This window comes from Xiphias gladius, chromosome 7 (assembly GCF_016859285.1).
Source record: "Xiphias gladius isolate SHS-SW01 ecotype Sanya breed wild chromosome 7, ASM1685928v1, whole genome shotgun sequence".
Taxonomy (NCBI): domain Eukaryota; kingdom Metazoa; phylum Chordata; class Actinopteri; order Istiophoriformes; family Xiphiidae; genus Xiphias; species Xiphias gladius.
In genome coordinates this window covers 20,510,442-20,531,699 of record NC_053406.1, presented here as the reverse complement: position 1 = coordinate 20,531,699, position 21,258 = coordinate 20,510,442, and the positions used below count along the sequence as shown (strand labels likewise).

The window sequence follows — 21,258 nt, the reverse complement described above, 5'->3', positions numbered from 1 at the left end:
ATGATGATGTAATGATGATGTAATCCGGTGGCAATACGGCAGGTGAAAAACGGTCTGGATGTGTGGATGTGCTCCGGATTTCCACGGTCAGACACGGCGTCCAGTCGGTCGTTTCTGACCGTCAGTGTTGCCGTCTCCGTGCGGTTTGACGCATATAAGCGGCATTTTAACGAGAAAACACCGGGGAAGGTGGTACAGTATTGCTCCATTTCGTGTGGCTGCTTCACCGCCAGAGGGCATCTGTCACCTCTGACTGCTGCTGTGTGAGGTTAATTAGACTTTTTTTTTTTTTATATTAATTTGATTTAAATCTCGACAACCAAACCCTCCACTGGGATATTTGTAATTAGGACTGTGTAATTTTAGTATTTTTTTTAAAAGTCGAGAACAGTGTTTGTGTGCTTATTAAGGTTCACAGGGTTTTTCTTGACAAAATGAAAAATAAATATTAAATACAGGCATGGAAAAAAACAAAAAAACAGCGCATCTCATTAGAGGCCACTGCAGCCAGACAAAAGCCCAATTAAAGATCCATAAAGAGAGATCAGAGGGATAAAACGGTGTGAACAGTGTCTCAGCTTCTTGACTCCTCCTGCAGGGGAGGGGGAGGCGGGACTCGGTGCACCTAAACAGACGGAGGGGTTCTGCTTTGTGCTCAGTGTCAGTGCTGCATCCACGGAGGAAGAGACGGGGAGAGGGCCCCTGCAGCGGTACCGCCGGCCACAACAAACCCCGAGCTTACGGAGAGAGAGAGAGAGAGAGAGGGCTGGATTTCAGGACGAATCTGCGGTCGCTTCTGCAGCGTCTTCCGGACCCCGTGGTCTTGCGCTTTTCCTGCCACCAGTCGCCCGCGCTTCAGGAGGGAAGGCAGCGGAGGACTCGCCTCCTCAAAAGCCCGATCGGTCGGCGGAAGGGACGTGGTATGAGCCCCTCGTCGGCTTAAACGGCGGCGCAGCTGAACATCGCCCGTTTCCCGGTAGGAGCAGAAGGGACCATCGCACCTTGAACCTGCAGCCGAAGGCCCTGAGAGATCCCCGCACAAACCTGCAGCGATGCCCGGGTTTGATTACAAGTTTCTGGAGAAGCCGAAGAGACGGTTCCAGTGTCCGCTCTGCAGCAAGGCGATGCGGGAGCCGGTCCAAGTGTCTACCTGTGGACACCGTTTCTGTGACACCTGTCTGCAAGAATTTCTAAGGTACAGTGTGTGTGAGTGCGTGTGTGTGTACAGAAGAGAAACAGGGAAAGATCCACCTCTCTGCAGGCGATACCGGACACTACAGTATTTTCTAGTTTCGGTCGAGCAACAGTAAATAAAGGATGTGTAGGTGTGTCCTCTTCACCTTTCCTTAGCAGGGTTTTTACTCTCATTTTGCTCTTTAATGCCAAAGCTGCAAAGTCAAATAACAGAATATGAGGCCGGGTAAGTAGCGAGTGATTTGGACACCCCCCACCCCCACCCCATTTTAGTTTCAGGTGTGTTTTCTTTTAAAATCCTCTCTACATCTGCAGAAAAACAAAACAAATGAGTCTTTATTTTTTTGAATCAGTCATGCAGGTATTTTTTAGGACAGGTAGAGCAGGTGGTTTTTGCTGCTGTGACCACACCGTGCATGAGTCAAAAAATGAGGCTTGAAACGGTGCAAATGATCACTCAGTGTCCTTTTTCTACTGATATCTGTCATGCTGCGGTGTTTGTGTCCTGTAGAGGGCCCCAGGCTCCTCATCCCGTCTGTGTTTTTGCCCCAGGGTGGCCTGGGTTTGCGTGGGCTGGAGGTGATGAGGTTGAGGGTGTATGTGTGTGTCTGTGTGTTGGGGATTCTGCCTCGAGTCCAGGATTAGACAGAGTCCCTCATCAGTGTCAGCCAGAGCACCGGGGGGGGGGCCACTGAGGGACCTTTCACTCCGAGGTCAGCAGTGTGACAGGCCCCCCCAGCTCACCTCCTCACCTCTTAATCTTCTGAAACCGGAAGTCTGGGCTAAGACACGTAGAAAGAAGGCCCTTTGTTTTAATCTTGAGGAGGAGGACACTGTCACAAATCAGTCACTAATTATCATACATTAAAATGAAAGTCATGCAATTTATTGAAGCTCACTTTTAGTACCAACGACAGCTTGGGCGACACCTGCAAATCACAAACTTCTTGTCCAGCTTTTTGTACTGTAAGTGTCAGTAAACTTCTACTAGACAGAGTCGAGGCTGGATCACCAACCGGCCAAAGCAGGCCGCTACCCAGGGGCATCGAAAGTCTTGCGTTCCGTCTCCGTAATTTGATGCATTCGTTGCAAATTTGTGAGAAATCTGCACCACTGAGGCGCAGAATCAGTTGTGGCAGGTTCTCCTTCCTCCATCTTGTGGCCCCGTCTTGTAGCGGCTCTGCGTTAAAATCAAGACCTTAAGACCTTAAGGGGTTGAAGTTTACACTGAGCTCATTTGTGGTAAAGTTGTGTTTTATCAAATCGCTTCAGTGTTTTCTGCGTGTCAGGTCTTTTGACTCACATGCAGCAACCTAAAAAAAGTAATTTAGTATCTCGGAAGACTCGGAAAACATGCAAATATTCACATTTGAGAAGCTGGACCAAGTGAATTGTTGGCAGTTTTGAAAACAACCTAAATGGTAACTCAGTTATCAAAACTGTCGTCAATTTTCTGTCAATTGACTGATCGGTTAATCATCTAATCATGTCAGTTCTAGAGTACTGTGGTCACTGGATGCTTAACGAAAATGTCCCGAACAGCGGAGGTCAGTAGGTGCCCTACAACAAATGTTTTGCCCCGAGGGCCCCACAGAAAGTTAATCCGGCCATGGACGGAGTAGGTAGCCTCACGTGTCTGTTGCTTCATCTCTTTATGTGGTGTTTAACGGGAGTAATGGGACACGTTTGTCCATGGTGAAAAGAGATCTACTCTGTCTTTGAGGAGGAATAATCTGTGTTGTGTGGTTAATTCTATTCAAAGTGACCTCTTCTCGAAGCTGGGACAACAGTGGCTTAAAAATACCATCATATGCACATCACAGCAAAAAAGTGTGTCTCTGAACCTTTTTTCCCAAAAATCTTTAGTTGCACGGTTGAAAACTGCTGTTCTTCCTCTGGCCGCCGAAGTGATTGAGTTCAAAAATATTCTGCAAGAAAACAGATTGGGATTGATTTTAATTGGTCCAGCGCAAAGTAGGGCTGCAGCTAATACTTAATTTCATTATCGATTGTCCAGCCGTTCATTTCCTCAGTTAATCGTACTCGTTATTTAACAACAACAACAAAAAAAAGAACAATTTGAAGACATGCTCAGGGAAAAGATTTGAATATTTTCTGAGGTATTGTAAGCCAGTTATTCAATTAACAGTCGCAGCCCTGCCTGTATAACACAATGTCTAAAAACTTTAATTCATTCAATCATTCACATTTTGTGAATGAAACAGGATATTCTTCATTCACACGCGGAACAAACCATACTGTTGTTTTTTTCTGGTTACTGAGTGATTTGTAGACGATTTACAGCTGAACACCCGCCCCTGTGCTGTAGGTGTCACCAGCGTTGACATGTTGTGTGACTCCGATCAGAGCTTCAGGGAAACATACTCCAAACAGAGAGAGACAAAACAGAAACTTACTGTTTGCTCACCTTTTGTGGAGACGCTGACTGTGCAGTTTCTAGGAAAGGGTTTTAAATCATATTACTTATCCTGAAAGCTTTACAGCTCTTGAATACAAGTCAAATAGAGCATTTTAATTGGTTTTATGAGTCATAAAAATGCTGCGGCTTCTTGGTTTGCTGTATTTCTACTGAGAAATCAGCTCAGTCTGACTGGTCCGCAGTTGTTTGGAGTTATTTATTTGGGTTGCAAAATTGGTCTTACAGCTGTTTAGTAGTAACCAACAACGAAGAAGATCTGAAAATATCTTTAGTTTTACTTGATAAAACTAGAAGAAAAACTCTGAGGGGAAACTCACGAACACATTAGACAATACTTGCCATCAGGAAAAACCGAATGTCTAATCCAATTTTAAAATGACCTATATCAGCGTTGTATGCTTGTCATGACCATCTTATGTCAGAAAAACAGACAGGAGAGAGGTGGAGATGCAGATTAATGCTGTGAATCCATTAGCCACTTTGCTGTGAGTTCCTGGTTTGTACCTTGAGTCATCAGGAAGCCTCCTCCGGCTTACTAAACAGCAGCAAATTCTATCTGGCTGGAAAGCAGAGGCAGGAACAGCGTTCACTGCTGATCGGTGAGCTGGGCCCGACGCTTTGTCTGCCTCGTCATGCCCGCCTCCATCTTCGTCATGTTTATGCTCCCTTTTTTTTTGTTTTTTTGTTTTTTTTGTTTACTCCCACGGACTGACTGAATTTAACTGAAGTTTCCCATCTTGTGAAAGTTTTTAGTTGAGTAACTGTGAGCATCTGTTCGGTCAGGATGTCCGTGCAGGTGGGATGATTCCTCCCTGTATCTGGGAGACCGATGAGCTTTACACCTTGGCACAATTAGTTCAAGAGTACCACTTTATCAGAAGTACCACCAATATAAGCACCACTTTAAGATAAGGCAAGCTCTTAAGGCATGCTGTATATAAGTTGTAACTAATGGCTTTATTAATGGTTAATAAATCTTTAATGAATGCTTTATAGATCAGTTATAAGTCCTTAATTGTTAATTAATTAATTGTGAAAACTGGTTAGATCGTTCGACCACTTATTTTGGTAGAAACCCCGCAGAAAATCTGCACAAAAATCCATTTTATGACAATATCAACTCTTGTAATCGCAGACTCGATTATTAAAGCTCTTTTTTTTAATCACTTATTAAGATTTATAACTGCAGAATGATGATTAAAGCTATTTATTATTCACTTATTAACTATAACTCCTCCTGTGGACACCCATAAGTGGAAGCATGAATGACAGTACAGTAAGACACAGCGATAATGATATAGAATATTTATAGAATAGATTATAGAATGTTCACCAATACTATACATTTATACACACTTAAAAATGTCCCTACATCTGCACACAGCTACATTATAGCCTGTTATAAACCATTTATGTGCCGCTTATAAATGTTAAAAAGGCGGAGATAAAGTGTTAACAGTAATATTTCAATTCAGTGACATCTGTTTCTCGAGAAAGGATTATTTACACAGATGCAGTGCCATGCAGTAGCATTCTTCCGGGGCTTGTTACAACACAGTAGCGAGCTCTGGCGACGGCGATACAGCCGTCAGTGTGAAAGCGGGCGGGCTCTGCTGGCAAGCCCGGGCTGGATGTTACACGGCCTTCAATAATTACAGGAACGAGATCAACCTAGTTCCACAATGGGCGAAGCATTAGCTAACGACTGTCTGTCAGCTTCAATAAACCTGAACTTTCCTCACAAAAGATGCACGCGCTCGACGGCCAAGAGAACCGAAGCTGCCCTCAACCGGCACACTTTGTTCATTAAAAGAGATGACAAAGCCTTGTCTCTGTATTTTACTGTGGCTTAAGGTCGGAGGAGCCGCTGAAATTTCATCTGCTGCAGATAGAAATGTTTTCTCCAACCTCGATTCTACCTGAGGAGCTGGCCGGGAAATCTCGTTTGAAGCAAAGACTGAAACAAGTTGACTTCTTAGTGCGGAACAGCATGATCTTTTCCACTGAGATGCAACAATAATCTCATTATCTGAAATATTTCTGTGATTGAAACAACATGTTTAGACACCTCGGCACTACTATGTGATGTAAAATCACTCTCTAATAAGGCACCATTTATGAAGCCTTTAGAAGCTGTAACTACAACAACAATTATAGCTTCTCCTTTAAAGACCTTTTATATTATATGGTGTTATAGACCCTTTATTATATGTTTATATGCTCCTTATATGGGGAGTGGGCTGAACAGAGGGAGGTTAAATACTGAGTTGGCTTGGAAAGGGTTAATCCTGTATTTTTGCTTCAAAGGAAGTCACAAGTGAAATGTCCCGGAGAGACACTCGAGGAAACACATGAATTTTTTTCTTACTTCACCGTGTCCGATCGCTGAAAGGAGCTGGTGTGTGCCTCTGTGTCCACAGGCATGTTAGCATGTGATGCTAATGGCCTGTGCTCCTGCCCCGGGGAGGAATGTCTTAAATGCTCTGCAGCGGCAACAGCAAGGCTGGAGGCTGCCCCCGCACCGAGGGAGAGTCATGGGGTATAAGCAGCCCCGCCCTGCAGCTTTAACACTCTGCAATCAAATATGAGTCACATGCTATGGCAATTCAGTGTGCGCTGAATGGGGCAGGCCTTTGTTTTAGCAACACTGGCTCTTTATAAAGGAGAATAACACTTAATGGTATGTAACACAATTTCCTTCACAGTGTGAGGGCTAAGTAGGGCTTATGGCCGTGCCACACATGCCAGGCCTCATGGCTCATCAGTCCCGGGCCCACTGAGCCAGAGTAATGTTATACAATGTGACAGTGGTGTCTCTGTGGGGATGATGCAGTGCTACGGCCCTGCCTTGACAGGGGTGTAATTGGTTTGTTGGGCTCGGGAGCTTCTTCCTACAGGCCTCCGCGTAGTCGTGTATATAGTGCAACTGCTGACTTACCCAGAGTCACAAGGAGCTCCAAAGTGAGATAATGTGAGATTTTTCATGGCTCGATTATTCACCGTCCAAAAGCCTGGGGAGCGTTTTTTTGGAATGGGCCGTGATTCATTTTGACTTAGACGCATCTTCTGGCTGTAGTGCAGTTTTTTCTCTCCTCAGTGATGCGATACTCACTTTTTTTTTTTTTTGCTGCGCTCTCCCACGCTTTTACAGTCTGAATGTCCTGGTGCACATTCACCAGCATTATAGGTTCTACAGCCAAAACGCCTCCTTCTCCCGTTACTCTTCCTCCATCAGAAGCCGTCTGTCTTATAATGAATATGTGGGTTTAGTTTAGTAGAAGAAGAATCGATACCACTTTCTGATAAGACACCTTTTTATGTAGGGTTTATAAGGTGTAGCTAATGGCTAGGGCTGCAGCTAATGATTGATGATGATAAGCCATAAGTCTGCAGCTGTACATGACAATAACTTGTTAATAAATGGATTTTGGTTTCATATTCCCTGCAGGTTTTTTCCAGAATTGGAGCGGTCTGTCAGATTGTAAATTAAAGGAATAGGTTGACATTTTTTGGAAATACTCTTCTTCCCTGTGGTGCTGAGAGTTAGATGAGAATACTGACGCCGCTCTCATGTCTGTACGGTAAATATGCCTTCGCCTGTTAGCTTAGCATAGGTTAGCATAAAGACTGGAAACAGGGGGGAAGAGCTAGCAATGCTCTGTCCAAAGGAGAACAAAATCCACCTACCAGTCTTTCTGCTAAGCTAAGCTCAAAATGTTGAACTATCAATTTGCAGAGCTGAAAAGACAAGTGTTCTGCTGGACAATACACACCTACCAAAAGAAATTTTTGACACCCTGCTAACCCAAAAGTTGTTATTCATTGCTTATAACTGATCTATAAAAGATTAGTAAAGTATTTATTTAACATCAAAGCTTACCAAAACTTATAAATCCTTTATAAAGGGTGACTTATTAGAAAGTAGTACCAAAAGAATCAAAGAACAAATGTGATCAGAGACATGTTTGGATCTTTCAGCACATGGTTGTCTACGGCGACATTCCCCTCCTTTAAACACATGATAAATCCACTTCTGTCCATTGTGCGTGCAGCCGTGCAGAAGGACGTATAGAGCGGCACTTTGGCCGATGTGACAGGGCGTTTTTTTTAAAGGAGTTAAATGGAGCTGTGTTGCATTGGTGCCCAATGTTGTGCGTCAGTCTGGCACTCGAGGCAGCTGGGGCTTTGTGTCTCAGTGGGTATCTGTATCTGAATGGGACCGATGCCACGGATGGCTGATGAATGACTGTGTGTTCCTTACCATCCCCGGCCCTCAGCCCCATCACTGAGACATTCACAGACCCCCGCAGGTGTCCGAAGGCTGCACAGGCATCCTGGGTCCAGATCCGGAGAGTTCGGGGGGACTTTAGTGTCCCATCCTTCTCCGGACGACAACAGTGGTCAGTGAGCTGCGCATAGAGAGATGCTGTGTTTAACTGAGTGAAAGACCTCAGGCCTCGCCGCTCTACACTGTGGGGTCTGTGAAGGCCTCTTAGGGCTGTGCACTGAGGCTGCTGTCAGCTGATGTACTTGGGGTGACAGAGCTGGAAACAGCCCAGTAAATTTTATAACATCAGTGCATAGAAGGAGCCACTCACTCGGAGAAGAGAGGGAAGAAAAAATGCTGCATTTTAGCAAGAGGAGAAGAGTCAGTGTGCTATAATCTGCCTAAAAGTAGCTACACTTCTGTGATGGTCAGCACCTGTAAAGTCAAGAGACAAACATTCAGTTAGTCACTGAATGTTCCTGAAGTTTAACACGTCATCTCACTCCCGGACTTTGAAACTAATGGTTATATGAGAAGTCACTGATCTTTAATCTTTAACATGGATGTTTACTTCCCACTGCTTCAAGCATATTCTCCTATGAATTAGAAATACAGCTCCTGCACCAAAGGCACTCTAAGACAAAACCTGCTGGAGCGTTACATTCAAAATACTGAATTTTACTCAATGGAGTCGGGTTCAGTTTGGATAGTACCAAAAAATATTCAACTTACTATCATAGAAGACAAAGAAAACCAGAAAATATTCACAATTAATGAGCAGGAACTAGTGAATTTTTGGCATTTTTACATGAAAAAACAGCAAATTTATTGTTCAAAAAACTATAAGGCACATACACATTTGATCTATGGCAGCCCTCCAGGAACGCCACTGCTTATGTAACCAACTTGTTTCAAGAAAAACAACCGAGTCGCTGTCATACTGCAGCTAAAGCAATGCAGCTTATAATTTAGCTGACAAAAAAATAAGCAAGTATGAACAAAGGTTCCATGTATTTTGATTGATTATTAATTAGCTGGTTTCTTTTTCAATCAACTGATTGATCATTTTTGTCTGCAAGTTATCAGAAAATAGGTTGAAATGGAAATTAGAGCCAGAGTTGACATATTCAATTAGTTTGTTTTATCCTAAGACAGTCTAAAACCCCAAAATACTTAGTTTACAATGATTTATAAAAGAGAAAGGCAGACTGTCAGATTTGAGAGACTATAACCAGTGAATGTTGGATATTTTTGCCTAAAAAATGTCAAAATTGATTAATCAGTGTCCTAAAAATGAGCTGAATTTTTTTTCATCTCTAGTAGGAACTATGACATTTTAGCTTGGATGCACATTAAAGTAAATGGACCCAAGCTGAAAATGAGCCTGAGAATGTAATCCAAACAAACAACAGGAAACAACCCCAAATCACAGTGTTTTATGGGTGTAAGGAAATGGATGTTGACATCCGATAGCCAGTAAACTGCCTGTGTTTGGAAAGCATAAAAGCTAGCATGAAAAAAATGAACTAAAGCTGCAGTTTTGACCCACAGCCTAGTTTAAAATTAGTGTATTTTCTCTTTGTATAATTTTTCTGTTGTTTATACAGACAGTTAAATAATTCAGTCCGTGAGAAACTACACGTGTTTACATGCCCTGCTTCGCCTGTAAACAAAAAGTCCAGTTTTCCCACTGTGGTTTGAAGTAAAGAAAACGGTAACTCTATATTTTATGTGTCTTTAATTTCCATTTTATTTCCAAATATTGTCCTAAGAAGATTCCTTGAAAGAACCACATAATTTGGTTCTAAGTACCCTTAAAATAGAGAGTGATCAGTTGGTGCACACTTCCAGTTGTTTCTAGCACAGGATAACAGGTGAATTACACGTACAAAATGGGAAATGTGTCTACAAACAAACAAAGGAGTCAGCATAAATGAAGAATAAAGTTTCCAGTGATAAATGAACGAGTAATAAATATTCTCTGGGGTTAAAATGGAGCAAATTCTTTCATTGAAATTCATCTCAAAGTCAGTTAAAAGCTCAACACAACTAATTCAACTAAGCCAAATAACTGCGCAGAACTTTGTCTCTATTTGTCCTGTAATTAGTACCAAACTACAAAGTTCTTTCCAGGTAACTTATATATATGTACCTGTAAAATAAAAGTGTTACCAAGGAAACAAACAAAACCTGCAAAAGTGCAGCAGAATGAGAACTAGTTGAGGCTAAAAGACATTTGCAGAGGAAAGTTCCTTTACTTAATACTCCAATTTTTGTAATTTGTGGATTTGTTCTCACGCGTTTGTTCTCTAAGCGTTTCCACAGAGCCGTCCGTCTGTCCGTCTCTGTCACCCCAGAGACAGACAGATAGATGATAGCCGGCCTGTCTCAGGATAAGGTAATTGTGGCGCGTCTCCGGGGAGGAAGCTGAGAGGCTTTAGAAATGCAGCTGTGATGATGACATCGCTGGGAGAAAGTGTCCTGATCATTTCACACAGCTGCAGACAAGATGTGATTGTGAGACTCGTATTGTGACAGCTGTTGGCGTGAATGTAAAGAAAAGATGGAGGAGCACTTTAAATTCTTAGGTGGATTTTCTCCAGTGGTGGAGTGTAAAGTAATGTACTGTACAGATTCAATGGAGTATTTCCATTTTATGATACTTAATGTTTCTACTCCACCACATTTCAAACAGAGCAGATTTTTACATACAAAACTTATGAAGAGCTTCTAAAATGTGATGCATTGTTGTTGATTGAACTGCAAACATTATAAACAAGTAGAGCTGAAATGATTAGTTGATTGACAGATAATTCATCGGCAACTGTTTTGTTAATCTTTAAAGTAATTTTGCTTCTTTATCTGTTAATTATTTTTGAGGTTTGGACAAAAAAACGTAATGGTAATGCACATTTCTCACTATTACTTGTAATGAAGCACTTTTCCAGAGGGGGATGTAGTACTTTTACTCAAGTAGAAGATCAGAGTACTTTCTTCCGCCGCTGATTTTTCCCATCGAGATGTTTTAGCCTCTCGTGGTGACGGGGCAGCTCTGAGCGTGTCACTTTCAGTACACATCATCTGTCGACGGCGAGGGACAGCCAGTTCAGGCATAATTCATTGCTTTTTGAAAGACTCCTGAAAGTGATTTTATTTGATTCATGAGCAAAACAGCCCTGAGAGTTCAGCCAGCCGCAGCTTTAGACGAGAGCACTTCCTAAATGCTCATTTTTGCGTACTTCCAAAGAGCTCTAGTTGTCTTCGACGTAAAACCTTGACTGTTCGCCCAAATCAGTGACCACACGCAGTGAATTTTCACTGCTGTGTGGTTGAGAACGACGCGAGGGGCAATTTGTGGTTGGGAGAAAATCCTGAAGCTTTGACTCAACTTCCACACACCTGAATCACTCGCAGAGAATTGCTCTAAATTACTGCAATTACTTTTTGACTTCATGTTACATGTGAAGAGCTGAACTCATCATCGCAGGTGGTTCACGAAGCCGGATTACTAGACGAGCGAAGCCCCGCGGCCCCCCCAAGGGCCCCTAAAACTCCCAGATTCACTGTGTGTTGATTTAGTGTTATTTAATTAATTACATGTTTGTTAAGGAATTTGATCCACATAAGTACAATATCAAGGCAGGCCCTGCAGCTAATTTTACTGACTTGCGGTCCTGTCTTGCTCACATATTTTCACATATATTCCTAAATAAAGTGGTGTTTTACTAAAATAACACACTAGCAAATATTTGTCCTGGGGCCCCCTGATAATCTGACCATGGTGGTTTGGATTTTGTTGAATAGATCAGTTTGTTTCTTTGGGGTTTTTTTTGTTTTTCACTATGTATGTAAAGAATGTCTATAGACATTTGAATTTTTCTAAATCGAATTTTCTAAATTCGAAATTACATACACAAGGTAATGTTCAACCCACCCTAGACTTAAAGTAAATTTTATGGTTTATTGCAGCTTAGTCCTCATTTTTGTAGCATTTCTATTAGTGACGATAACAGTGTACTCACCAAGTTTGCTGCTGAGATCTGGAAACATGGCGGCATCGCTTGGTAAAATTAGAGCTGAAAAGATAAGTCAGTTAGTGGAATATTTTTACATTATGTAAGTTTTGCTAAACAGCGGCCATGGGGCCACAATTGACAGTTATGTGATAATGGGAAATTTAGTGTCACAGTAGTATAAGAAGACAAGAGTTTTCATATGTAAAGTTTGCCAGCATCAGCCACAAGTTAAGAGTCAAGTAGCATGTAAGTGTTTATGAATTCAACTTTTCATTTGTGAGAGGGAGAATAATTTCATCTTTTGAGCAAAGGTGCCAAACATTCACTGGCTCTTTTGCTGTGTCTCTTGGTCCGCTATGATTTTAGCCTGTTGGTTGGTCAAAACAGGCAATTTTAAGACTTCAACTATGTTAACTACAGGAAGTATAGTAGGTGAAAGTTGAGGAAGTCAGTGTGCTGATGTTTACAATGGACAGTTGGGGTAGAAATTTAACTGTCCACCTTTGTTTTCTCTTAATTAATAACTGTATGAACTTCTGACTGCTTATGTTTCTTGCCCCATCGAACTTCTTTTTCGCAAGCACTCCCACACCTAAGCAACTGGTGAGTGCAATGTCATCATAGCCCATAGCAATAATGGCCAGAAGGGTGAAAAGAGAATCTAAGTTGTAATAAACAGGATTTTTCTTCTAAAAAGACGTTTTGTTTGTGTGTAGGTGACTGTAATTGTTGGGTTCTTCTCAATCGCGTTCATGTATTGGATGCAGGGCTGGAATAATTAGTCGATTAACCGATCAACAGAAAATTAATCGGCAACAATTTTGATAATCAATTAATCGTTTCAAGCAAAAATGACAAACATTTACGAGTAACAGCCTCTAAAATGTTAATGTTTGCTTGTATCCTTAGTCTTCTATCAAAGTAAAATGAATTTCTTTGGGTTTTGGTCTGTTGTTCTGTGAAAACAAGACCTTTTGAATATATCAGCTTGGGCTCTGGGAAACCCCAGTGGCCATTTTTCAGTGTTTTTACTGACGTTTTGTGGACCAAACGATTAATTGAGAAAATAATCAGACGACTAATCAATAATATGAATAGTCGTTAGTTGCAGGCCTAACTGGAAAGTGTAAGGGTAACTTCTACTCGTATTAATTAGATTTATATTAATATCCCTTAATCAAATGAGTACTTAATAACAGCTGTGAGCATCTGAATTGAGCAGCAGCAGCAGTGTGTATGCAGCCACCTATAGGAGCTGGTTGTAGACACGCCTAAGCTTGCCCTCCTCCTTTAAACGAATCTCCCAGCCTTTTGGGCCAAACAAAGACAGAAAACATTCCAGCTATGCAGCGAAGCACCTTGCCCCCTCGCACGGCGAGCATGCTGGGACCCAGCCGCCAAACCCAGCCCTGCTGCTGGACCGCTGCCAGTTGGCCCAGATCTGAAAAGCATGGCTAGTGCTTACACGTGCCTGGGTATGCATGCTATGTGAAACAGCTTAGATAAAGGTAGGTTTATCATAACACATGCATGCTCTCTGCCTGTTCCCACCAAGGGACGTGTGGACTTCCGGCTTGTAGTTGGGGCGTTAATGACCATTTTAGGGTTTGGAAGCAGATATTTTAAGGTACGAGACACAGTTCAGAACCATTTCAGTGCTCGGTCTGGCTACATCTGCGCCCTGCTGGCTTTTGTACTAATTGACCCCCCCCCCCCCAATCTGTTTGTCTTGTGCACAGGTCACTGAACCAGCTAGAGAGCCGACAGACCGAGTGTGCATGTGCGTACGGCAACGCACACGTTCAAACTCCCACAGTAATTATTACAGCAGATTGCTTTTTATTTTGTTGATTTGTGTCAAACAAAAGGGTGTTCATCCTTCAAGCCCACCATTAGGACTGATTAGTCGAAAGGTCGATTAGGAAAAGGATTTTGATGATCAATTACCTGTTTATGTAATTTTTCAAATGAATTTACCAAAGATTGCCCACTTTCCGCTTCTGAATTGCATCGTTTTCTCACATTTCCCTGTCTCATGTGACAGAAAATTGTATAGCTTTTGGTTTTGGACTGTTGGTTTGAAAAAACAAACTCTTTGAAGACGTTATCTTGTGCTTTTTTTTTTTTCTTTTGACATGTTATACATTAGTACTGCATAGTATTATAGAACGATTAGACAATAAATCAGTTAGATAATAAACACATAATTATTTGACAACTGCTATGCTATTCGAATAATCCTCATTTTTTTTAAGCAAAATATACAGACATTTGTTTTTTCCAGCTTCTCAAATGCAAGAATTTCCTGCGTGTCTTTGTTATACGTGATAGTAAACTGATTATATTTGGTGGTTTTGGAGTGTTGGTCAGACAAAACTATTTCCCAATAAGGAAATGAATGTAGAAAGTGTTCTGAGAAATGACTTTGATGATGCAGCAAGGTCTTGATTTCATTTCTCTGAAATTTGAGTCAAACTGATGATCCAAACGGAAGTAATGTCTTGGCATTATTCATATAGGAAGTGAAGCATACACATACCTTTAGGGAACTTGTGTTCTATCATAGAATGAGATAAGTGTTTTTGTAAGTGCACAAATATTCAGCATATACCAATTAAACAATGAACCCTCTGATGCAGCAGTCTTTCCAAATTGTGTCGGCTTGATGTGAGATGCTCCTGTGATGCTCTGGCAGAGGCCTTGTTCATATTAGGGAGTTGTCTTTGGGAGCAGGCAGCTGAGTGACCGCTGGAGTGGTTGCTGAGCTGACAGGAAGGCATGTGAGGAATCTGTGTCTGAGGTCTGAAAGACGAGCAGCTGGGAGCGGAGCACAGAGCGAGGGTAACTGGGCAGCTCGCTGCCGAGGCACCTGTCCTCAGTGAAAGGCTCCTCTGTAGAGCTGAACAGGTGTCGGCAGAGCAGTTAAGCCCTTCGCTTGAAGCGAACACACTCTGAATTATCGTCATTTACCCATAGGGGCCCCATCAGTGTTAAGGTCAATGCCCAGTTACGCCTCAGCCTTCCGGCCTTTTTTTTTTTTTTTCCCAGCAATGGGGGCTTCCTTCCTGTCAGGACTCTTCCGTCTTCCTCTCATCAGCTGTTCTGTTTACTGTGGTGGTCCTTTAGCCGTGCAGCTCAATGACCCTGTCAAGTACATTAACTCCCTTGTGTTGTGTCTCAGGTTCTCGCTCACAGCTTGTTCTCAGATATGTCAACACAGCATTAACGCTCTGAGCCTCCTCCTTCCTCCCTCTGCGCAGGCCAGCTATTGATCCCGTGGAAGGAAGTGTCAGGTGCACGTCCAGATGGATCATTCAGCTGAGTCTTTCAGGATGAAGGAGCGCTTGTTTTCTAGATTCTCTAGGCTCACCAAGCATGGAAATAATTGTGGTGGTAGATTAACACGTGGGACACCTCGCTTGGCAACTAGTGATTACTTATATTATTGATTAATCTCCCAATGGCTTTCTTGATTAATTGATTAATCGTTGGGTCTATGAAATGTCTGAAAATTAACAAAAATAAAGCACACTTTGCAATTTCCCAGAGTAAACTTATCCATATTGCTTGTTTTGTCCAACCAACAGTCCAAAACCAAATGATACTAAATTTACAATCACAGAAGACTAAGAAAAGCATAAAATGTTGGCAACTGAGGAGCTAGAATCAGTCAATTTTGCAATTTGTGTTTATCTAATGATGAGTTATCGATTATTAAAATCATCTACCTGACTAATCTACTAATCCTTACACATAACACTAAAACATGTGCACCTTAAACTAAATCATCTTGTTATAGATGTATAAAATACATAAAACCCCTGGTAAATCGCAGCCCCTCAGGAATACCTCTCCTTATATACACAACTTGTTGCAGAAAAAGTAAATATAAAGAAAAACAACTGAGTAGTGGTCATACTGCAGCCTAAGCAGTGCAGCTTATAATTAAGCTGACAAAAAAATGAGCAAATTGAATTTCCAAAAAGAATTTCCTTTTCACTCAAGTGATCATTCTTACGAGGAATGGGTGACATCTCTGTTTGCTGTCAATTCCTCCTCTTACTTCCTCCTTTGCTCCCCCTCTTCCCCTTTATGCGCTGATTGACAAATCTTGTCATTTATCTCATTGTTGCTCCCAGCAACGGGAGCAGGTTGAAGAATTCATGCTAGACGAACAATGCAGCCGAGGCGTTTTGAAACAAAGGAGGCGATCTGACGTCAGCACCTTGCCTCGCTGAACAAAGAAATTGCATCCGCAAAGCTGAGAAGTGGACAACTGCGGGAGGCACAGCTCGGAGCTGGCTCACAGTTAGTCGCAGGAGGGCATGTGCAGGCCAGGGGCAGTTTCTGTGTTGTTCTCCAGAGATTCAGTCCGATAAGGTAAAACAGGAGCCACAGCATGTCTGAGGTGTGATCACAGCAGCTGATAATAGGAGCAGCGAGCAGTGTTTATTAATTTTTTGTGCATTACCGCATGTCTGTGTGTGCGCACTGTCTGCCAACTGCTCCCTCTGTTTCCCTCACACACACACACACACACAGACACACACCTAAAAAGCCCTCACCTTCCCTCCCAGTTACCATGGACACAAAAGCACAGCACCTAAAATTGTCACTGCTAGTGATGCGCACACCCCACAGACCCGAATCAGCTCACTGACAAATCACGAAAAGGAGCTTCGCAGTTCAGTGGAAATGCAAATGAGCCAGAAGAAGAGAGTCACGTTATATAACACCGTTTTCCTTTTCGATACTTCAGAGGAAAGTGAGGCATCAGTTTGAACACTTCTTGAAGGTAAGCAGCATCTAGGAAGAAAGTTGAGAACGAGGCTGAGAGGAAAAAAAGTTTTCAGTTTTTCTGCCTGAGAGGAACACAGGTGACACATGACACATCTGACTCATGGCTGTGCTTCCCCCACTCTGCTGTGATAACGGTGAATCAAAGCGAGGCAGGTCACAGACTTTGACAGGGGAAAATTCTAATCATTATCCTATCTCTATTCTGCACCATCCTCAGTTCACCGTGACCTCAGACACTCTCCAGCAAAGTCCATGTGATGCGAAACCCAATGTGCTTATCAGTTTCACAGTTTCCAAACAATAAACCCTGACGTTTTATCATTGTGTCGTAAGAACTACTTCTCCGGTTTTACTCCTAATGATCCTGTGGGATTGGACTCCTCCACCTCTTGCTAATCCATGGATGTGTCACTGAGGGCATTTCACATTTTTACAAAGGTGTTCTTGTGGGATTGGACCAAAATAACTCCCTCACACAGCAAAGCTGATAATGGTTTACCCACACCTGCTATCTCACGCACACATAGCAGGTCAGGTCGAGAGGTGTGTGTACTTATCTATGAAGGACGGGAGAGAAAAGACAGCTGGTTTATGACAGCAGAGCTGTTCTTTCTGGTGTTACCAGCAGTTCGATAGAGTTTGTGCGTTTTGTAATGTAATTTGTGAAACCTTTTACTTGTTCTAATCTGTTAAAAGTCGTAAGCATGATTGCAGATTGTTGCGTTTCATTTCCTTTTCCGGTGCATAGGGTGAACAGGTGCAGGTTTATTAAAAGCTCTGTTGTTACTGGTCGGAGGGATAATCTGCGCTGCCCACCTGCTGCTGCTGGTCAGAGAGGAAGGGACAGGAGATACAGAAATGAGGTGAAATAAACTGGACCTGATAATAAGAATTATATTATTTTTGTCTGTATTTTTTGAATTTCAGGCTCACTGCAGGTGCTTATGTGCCCAAATCAGTAAGACTTTGAGCTTGTAAAGTGATGTTCACAAATAATTTCAAAGTTGTAAATCAACTGTAAAAAAAATCTGCATGAGAAATTCAAGTTTGTGCATGCGTAGAAAAAAAGATTTGTATTAAAACAGAGAGACTGTGAATAAAATCTGTGAACAAATTATATGAGTGGTGTGGTTACACAAAGACACTGGGCTTTTATAAACATCCGTGTGCAGATACAAAGCAGAAAACTATGGGTAAAAGTCAGCAGTCAATGAGACGCTGAAGTTACAAGTACAAAATTTAACCCTGTCTTTGCACCCTGATTTTGATTGGACAATTACAATCCAGTCACAAGCAGAGTCCAATCAGAGCACAGGTTGTTCCTTTGCCTGAAAGGTGTAGTAGATTTTCAAGATGGACGACGGTGCAGGCTCTTCTGCAAAAATCTTTTCTACACATACGCAAACTTCAATTTCTCATGCAGATTTATTTTACAGGTTCACAAAGGTTGATTTGCAACTACATATTTTGCAGGTATTTGTGAACATCACCTTACAAGTTAAAAATCTTATTGACCCTAATTTGAACCCATAGATGTGGTTTTGCTTTCCCCTCTCCGTTGATTTACAACTCAATTTTTAGTCTACATATTTCAAAGCAGTGCGAGTTACTCTGCAATAAAAGAATAGTTTTAATTGAAGTCTGATGAGAGCTTTGTTTCTCTGAGGCTCTTTCCCCCAGTAGATCGGCGTGCATCAAAAACAACAGTCTTCTTTGTCTGCTGTGGGCTTTGGAATCAAGAGTAGACTCCATAAGCGAATGAACTGAAGTACTCTGCTTACCATTAACATAAAATGTGTTTTGTGATGGAAGCATGCGAAGCCGCAGCTCGTCTTTCCCCTCTCCCGGCGCCCTGAGTTCATCTGTCTATAGGTGCTAAATCGGGAAACTTTACCTTTGAGTGGCCGCCGATTAATGTCTTAGCTCTGGTGGCCAAGTGCGAAGTAAATTCTCTTTAAAGAGAAACTGTCCCTCTTGGTTTCTGAGCTGTGTGAAACAGATCTTGGCGGTTTTGAGAGTCATAAAACGAACCCCACGGAGACCAAAAGGAGGTCGTTACGCAGGAATAATGTGCCGTTAGGAGCAGCTAACAAGCCATTGGCATATTCCTCTTCATTCTTCCACAGGAGCTAAGATTGTCTTGACAAAAAGCACCTTGACACTTAGTTCAAGCTGAAATCCGCACTGCTTAATTTAGGCAACGGCTTGCGAATTATCTTACTATGGGATGACCTCATACACAGTGTCTTAAATGGTTAAGGAGCGTGAAAACTCTGGATGTAAAATCCTTTCTTAAATTTTAATGGATTTTTAACGCCTTGTGGGATTTTGTGTCAGGATTGAATTTTTTTTTATTTTTTTTTAATCTTTATTACCTTGAGGGAGGATAGTAGAAACACCCCATTAAAGCTTGACCCAGTCATGAGTGATGGAGGTTTCATATTTCAGGATTACACCTTCACTCTGGATGCTTGAACAGAAACTTTACTGGTATTTAAATCTTGTGTGACTCCTATTTGCAGGACTGATTTCTCAGGCCCAGTAGTGTAATAACCAATCAGAGAAGGACGTTAAAATAGATTCACTTAATGATACAGAATATGTTTATCCCTGGATGTACAGGGCATTAACCTCCTAACTGAATACTGCCCATCAACAACATTTGAGCTCAGTAAGGTGTTTTGTAGAGGATTTGAAATACCTCCCGAAACTTAAAGAAATAGTTCAACATTTCTTGTAGCGTTACAAGAGAAGATTAATACTACTTCCATATCTGACTGCTAAATATGAAGCTAACGTTACAGCCAGCAGCTGGTTAGCTTTGTTTGGCATGAAGACTGGAAATAAGGTGAAACTCGTAGTCTGTCTCCATCCAAATGTAACAAAACCCGCCTACCAACAATAAGCCTTATGAATAAACATGTTACATCTTTGTTTAATCTGTACAAAAGCCTTTGGACAGCGCCAGGCTAGCTGTTTCCCCCTGTTTCCAGTCAGTGTGCTAAGCTAAACTAACTGCTGACTGTAATATCAACTGTCAGCAAGAGAATAAACATGTTTCCCACAATGTCAAGCCATTGCCTTAGATTTTAATAACTTTATGTGCAAATAAAGTATATGTGTAAGAAAATCAGTGGCAAGGAAATTGGTGAATTTAGAACTGAGGATGGCAGAAATTACCTCCAACTAAAGGCCTGCACATTAGCAAGTTTCTGTTTTCTGAATGACACATCTTATTACTGCAGAAGTCGCATACTGATTGAAAACGCATAACATCCTTCTTCTCTCACTTTGATAGATGGCTTGTACAATAGCTCAAAGTGCACTGCTGCTTCCACATTTAATCTGTGTCGATGCTGCAATTTCATGCAGTATCTCTTGATGATTGTGACTCCAATAGCTGACTCATTAATGCTGTTTGAAAGAAAAACGAGGCGACTGTGTCTAGCGCTGCTTTTCCAGCGCCATATGCATACAGTTGGCAGGCAGCTCTCCGTTTAATTGGCCAGGCAATTTCTTGGCATTCTCAGAGCCCCCTCCGTCCAGCGCAGGCATTCAACAGAATTGGTGTGGCAGCGACGCAGCTCCTCGTAGCCAGACGGCGTTGCTGCAGATCGCCCTTTTGAGCAGAATTCTGCCCTCTGAGGGTGAGCTAAAATTAGATTAGCCATCTGTGATTAAAACTGCTTCCATTTGGGCTAAGTTGCTGAATAACGGTTGATCACTCCCTTGTTCTTTCGCAGCAGTTGAATCTTCACAAACGTGTGACAGTGGATAGTAAAATGGAGATCGGGGCATTTCACACCTACTGCAACCTTGACAGCAGCTTTTAGCACTTTTTCACAGACCATTAGGTCCTTCTCACATGTGCGACATGTTAAAGCTCAGGACTTTCATTGATCTCCAGGCGCAGTCCTCCACCCACCCCGCCCCTCCACAAACCGCCCTTCAGCCAGATCAAACGTAAAGCATCTGCTTTCAAGCCCTACTTTCCTTTTATGTTCGCAGTGCAGGCCCCCATGCGTGTGCGTACACCTCCGTTTTGGTGGTCTCTCTTTTGCTGTGTATCGCGTGGGTGAGGGTGATGGCACTCCTTCAATGCACGAGCTCAGCTCCTAGTACAATAACAAACTTCTATCCCTCAACCCCCCACCCCGCCTGCACCCAGATCAGCAGCAGTTAGTGGAAAGTGATTTACCTGTACCTTCTGCAGACAGCCTGTAATTGGAGGGATGAAAGCGACCAGGAAAACAAAAAAATCCTACAGCATTATGTTAAATTTGCTTTTTTATTAATCCGATTGCCTACCTAGCACGGTAGAAAAAAATCTGTAGAGGTTTAAAAATCTGTAACTGAGACTGAAATCCATATAGTTTCAAGCAGTTCTTTTAATACGGTGTTAGAAGAATTTTGTCTGGAGTTAGATGATTAGAAGATTGATACAACTTTCTGTATGGTAAATATAAGGCTACAGCCAACACGCCAGTTAGTTTAGCTTAGCTTGTTTTAGCAAAAGTTCTGTACAAAAACTTAAGTGTAAA

At 42.1% G+C, this 21,258-nt stretch overlaps 1 protein-coding gene across 1 annotated transcript in view; it reads left to right on the top strand.

Moving 5' to 3' along the window:
- Positions 1-680: 680 nt before the first annotated feature.
- Positions 681-21,258, top strand: part of traf4a (tnf receptor-associated factor 4a) — a 40,257-nt gene continuing 19,679 nt past the window's right edge. Inside the window, exon 1 of the mRNA XM_040130000.1 lies at positions 681-1,195. Within this exon, the coding sequence (XP_039985934.1) occupies positions 1,053-1,195 (143 nt within the window). The 5' untranslated portion in view covers positions 681-1,052. The remainder of the gene's footprint in view (positions 1,196-21,258) is intronic.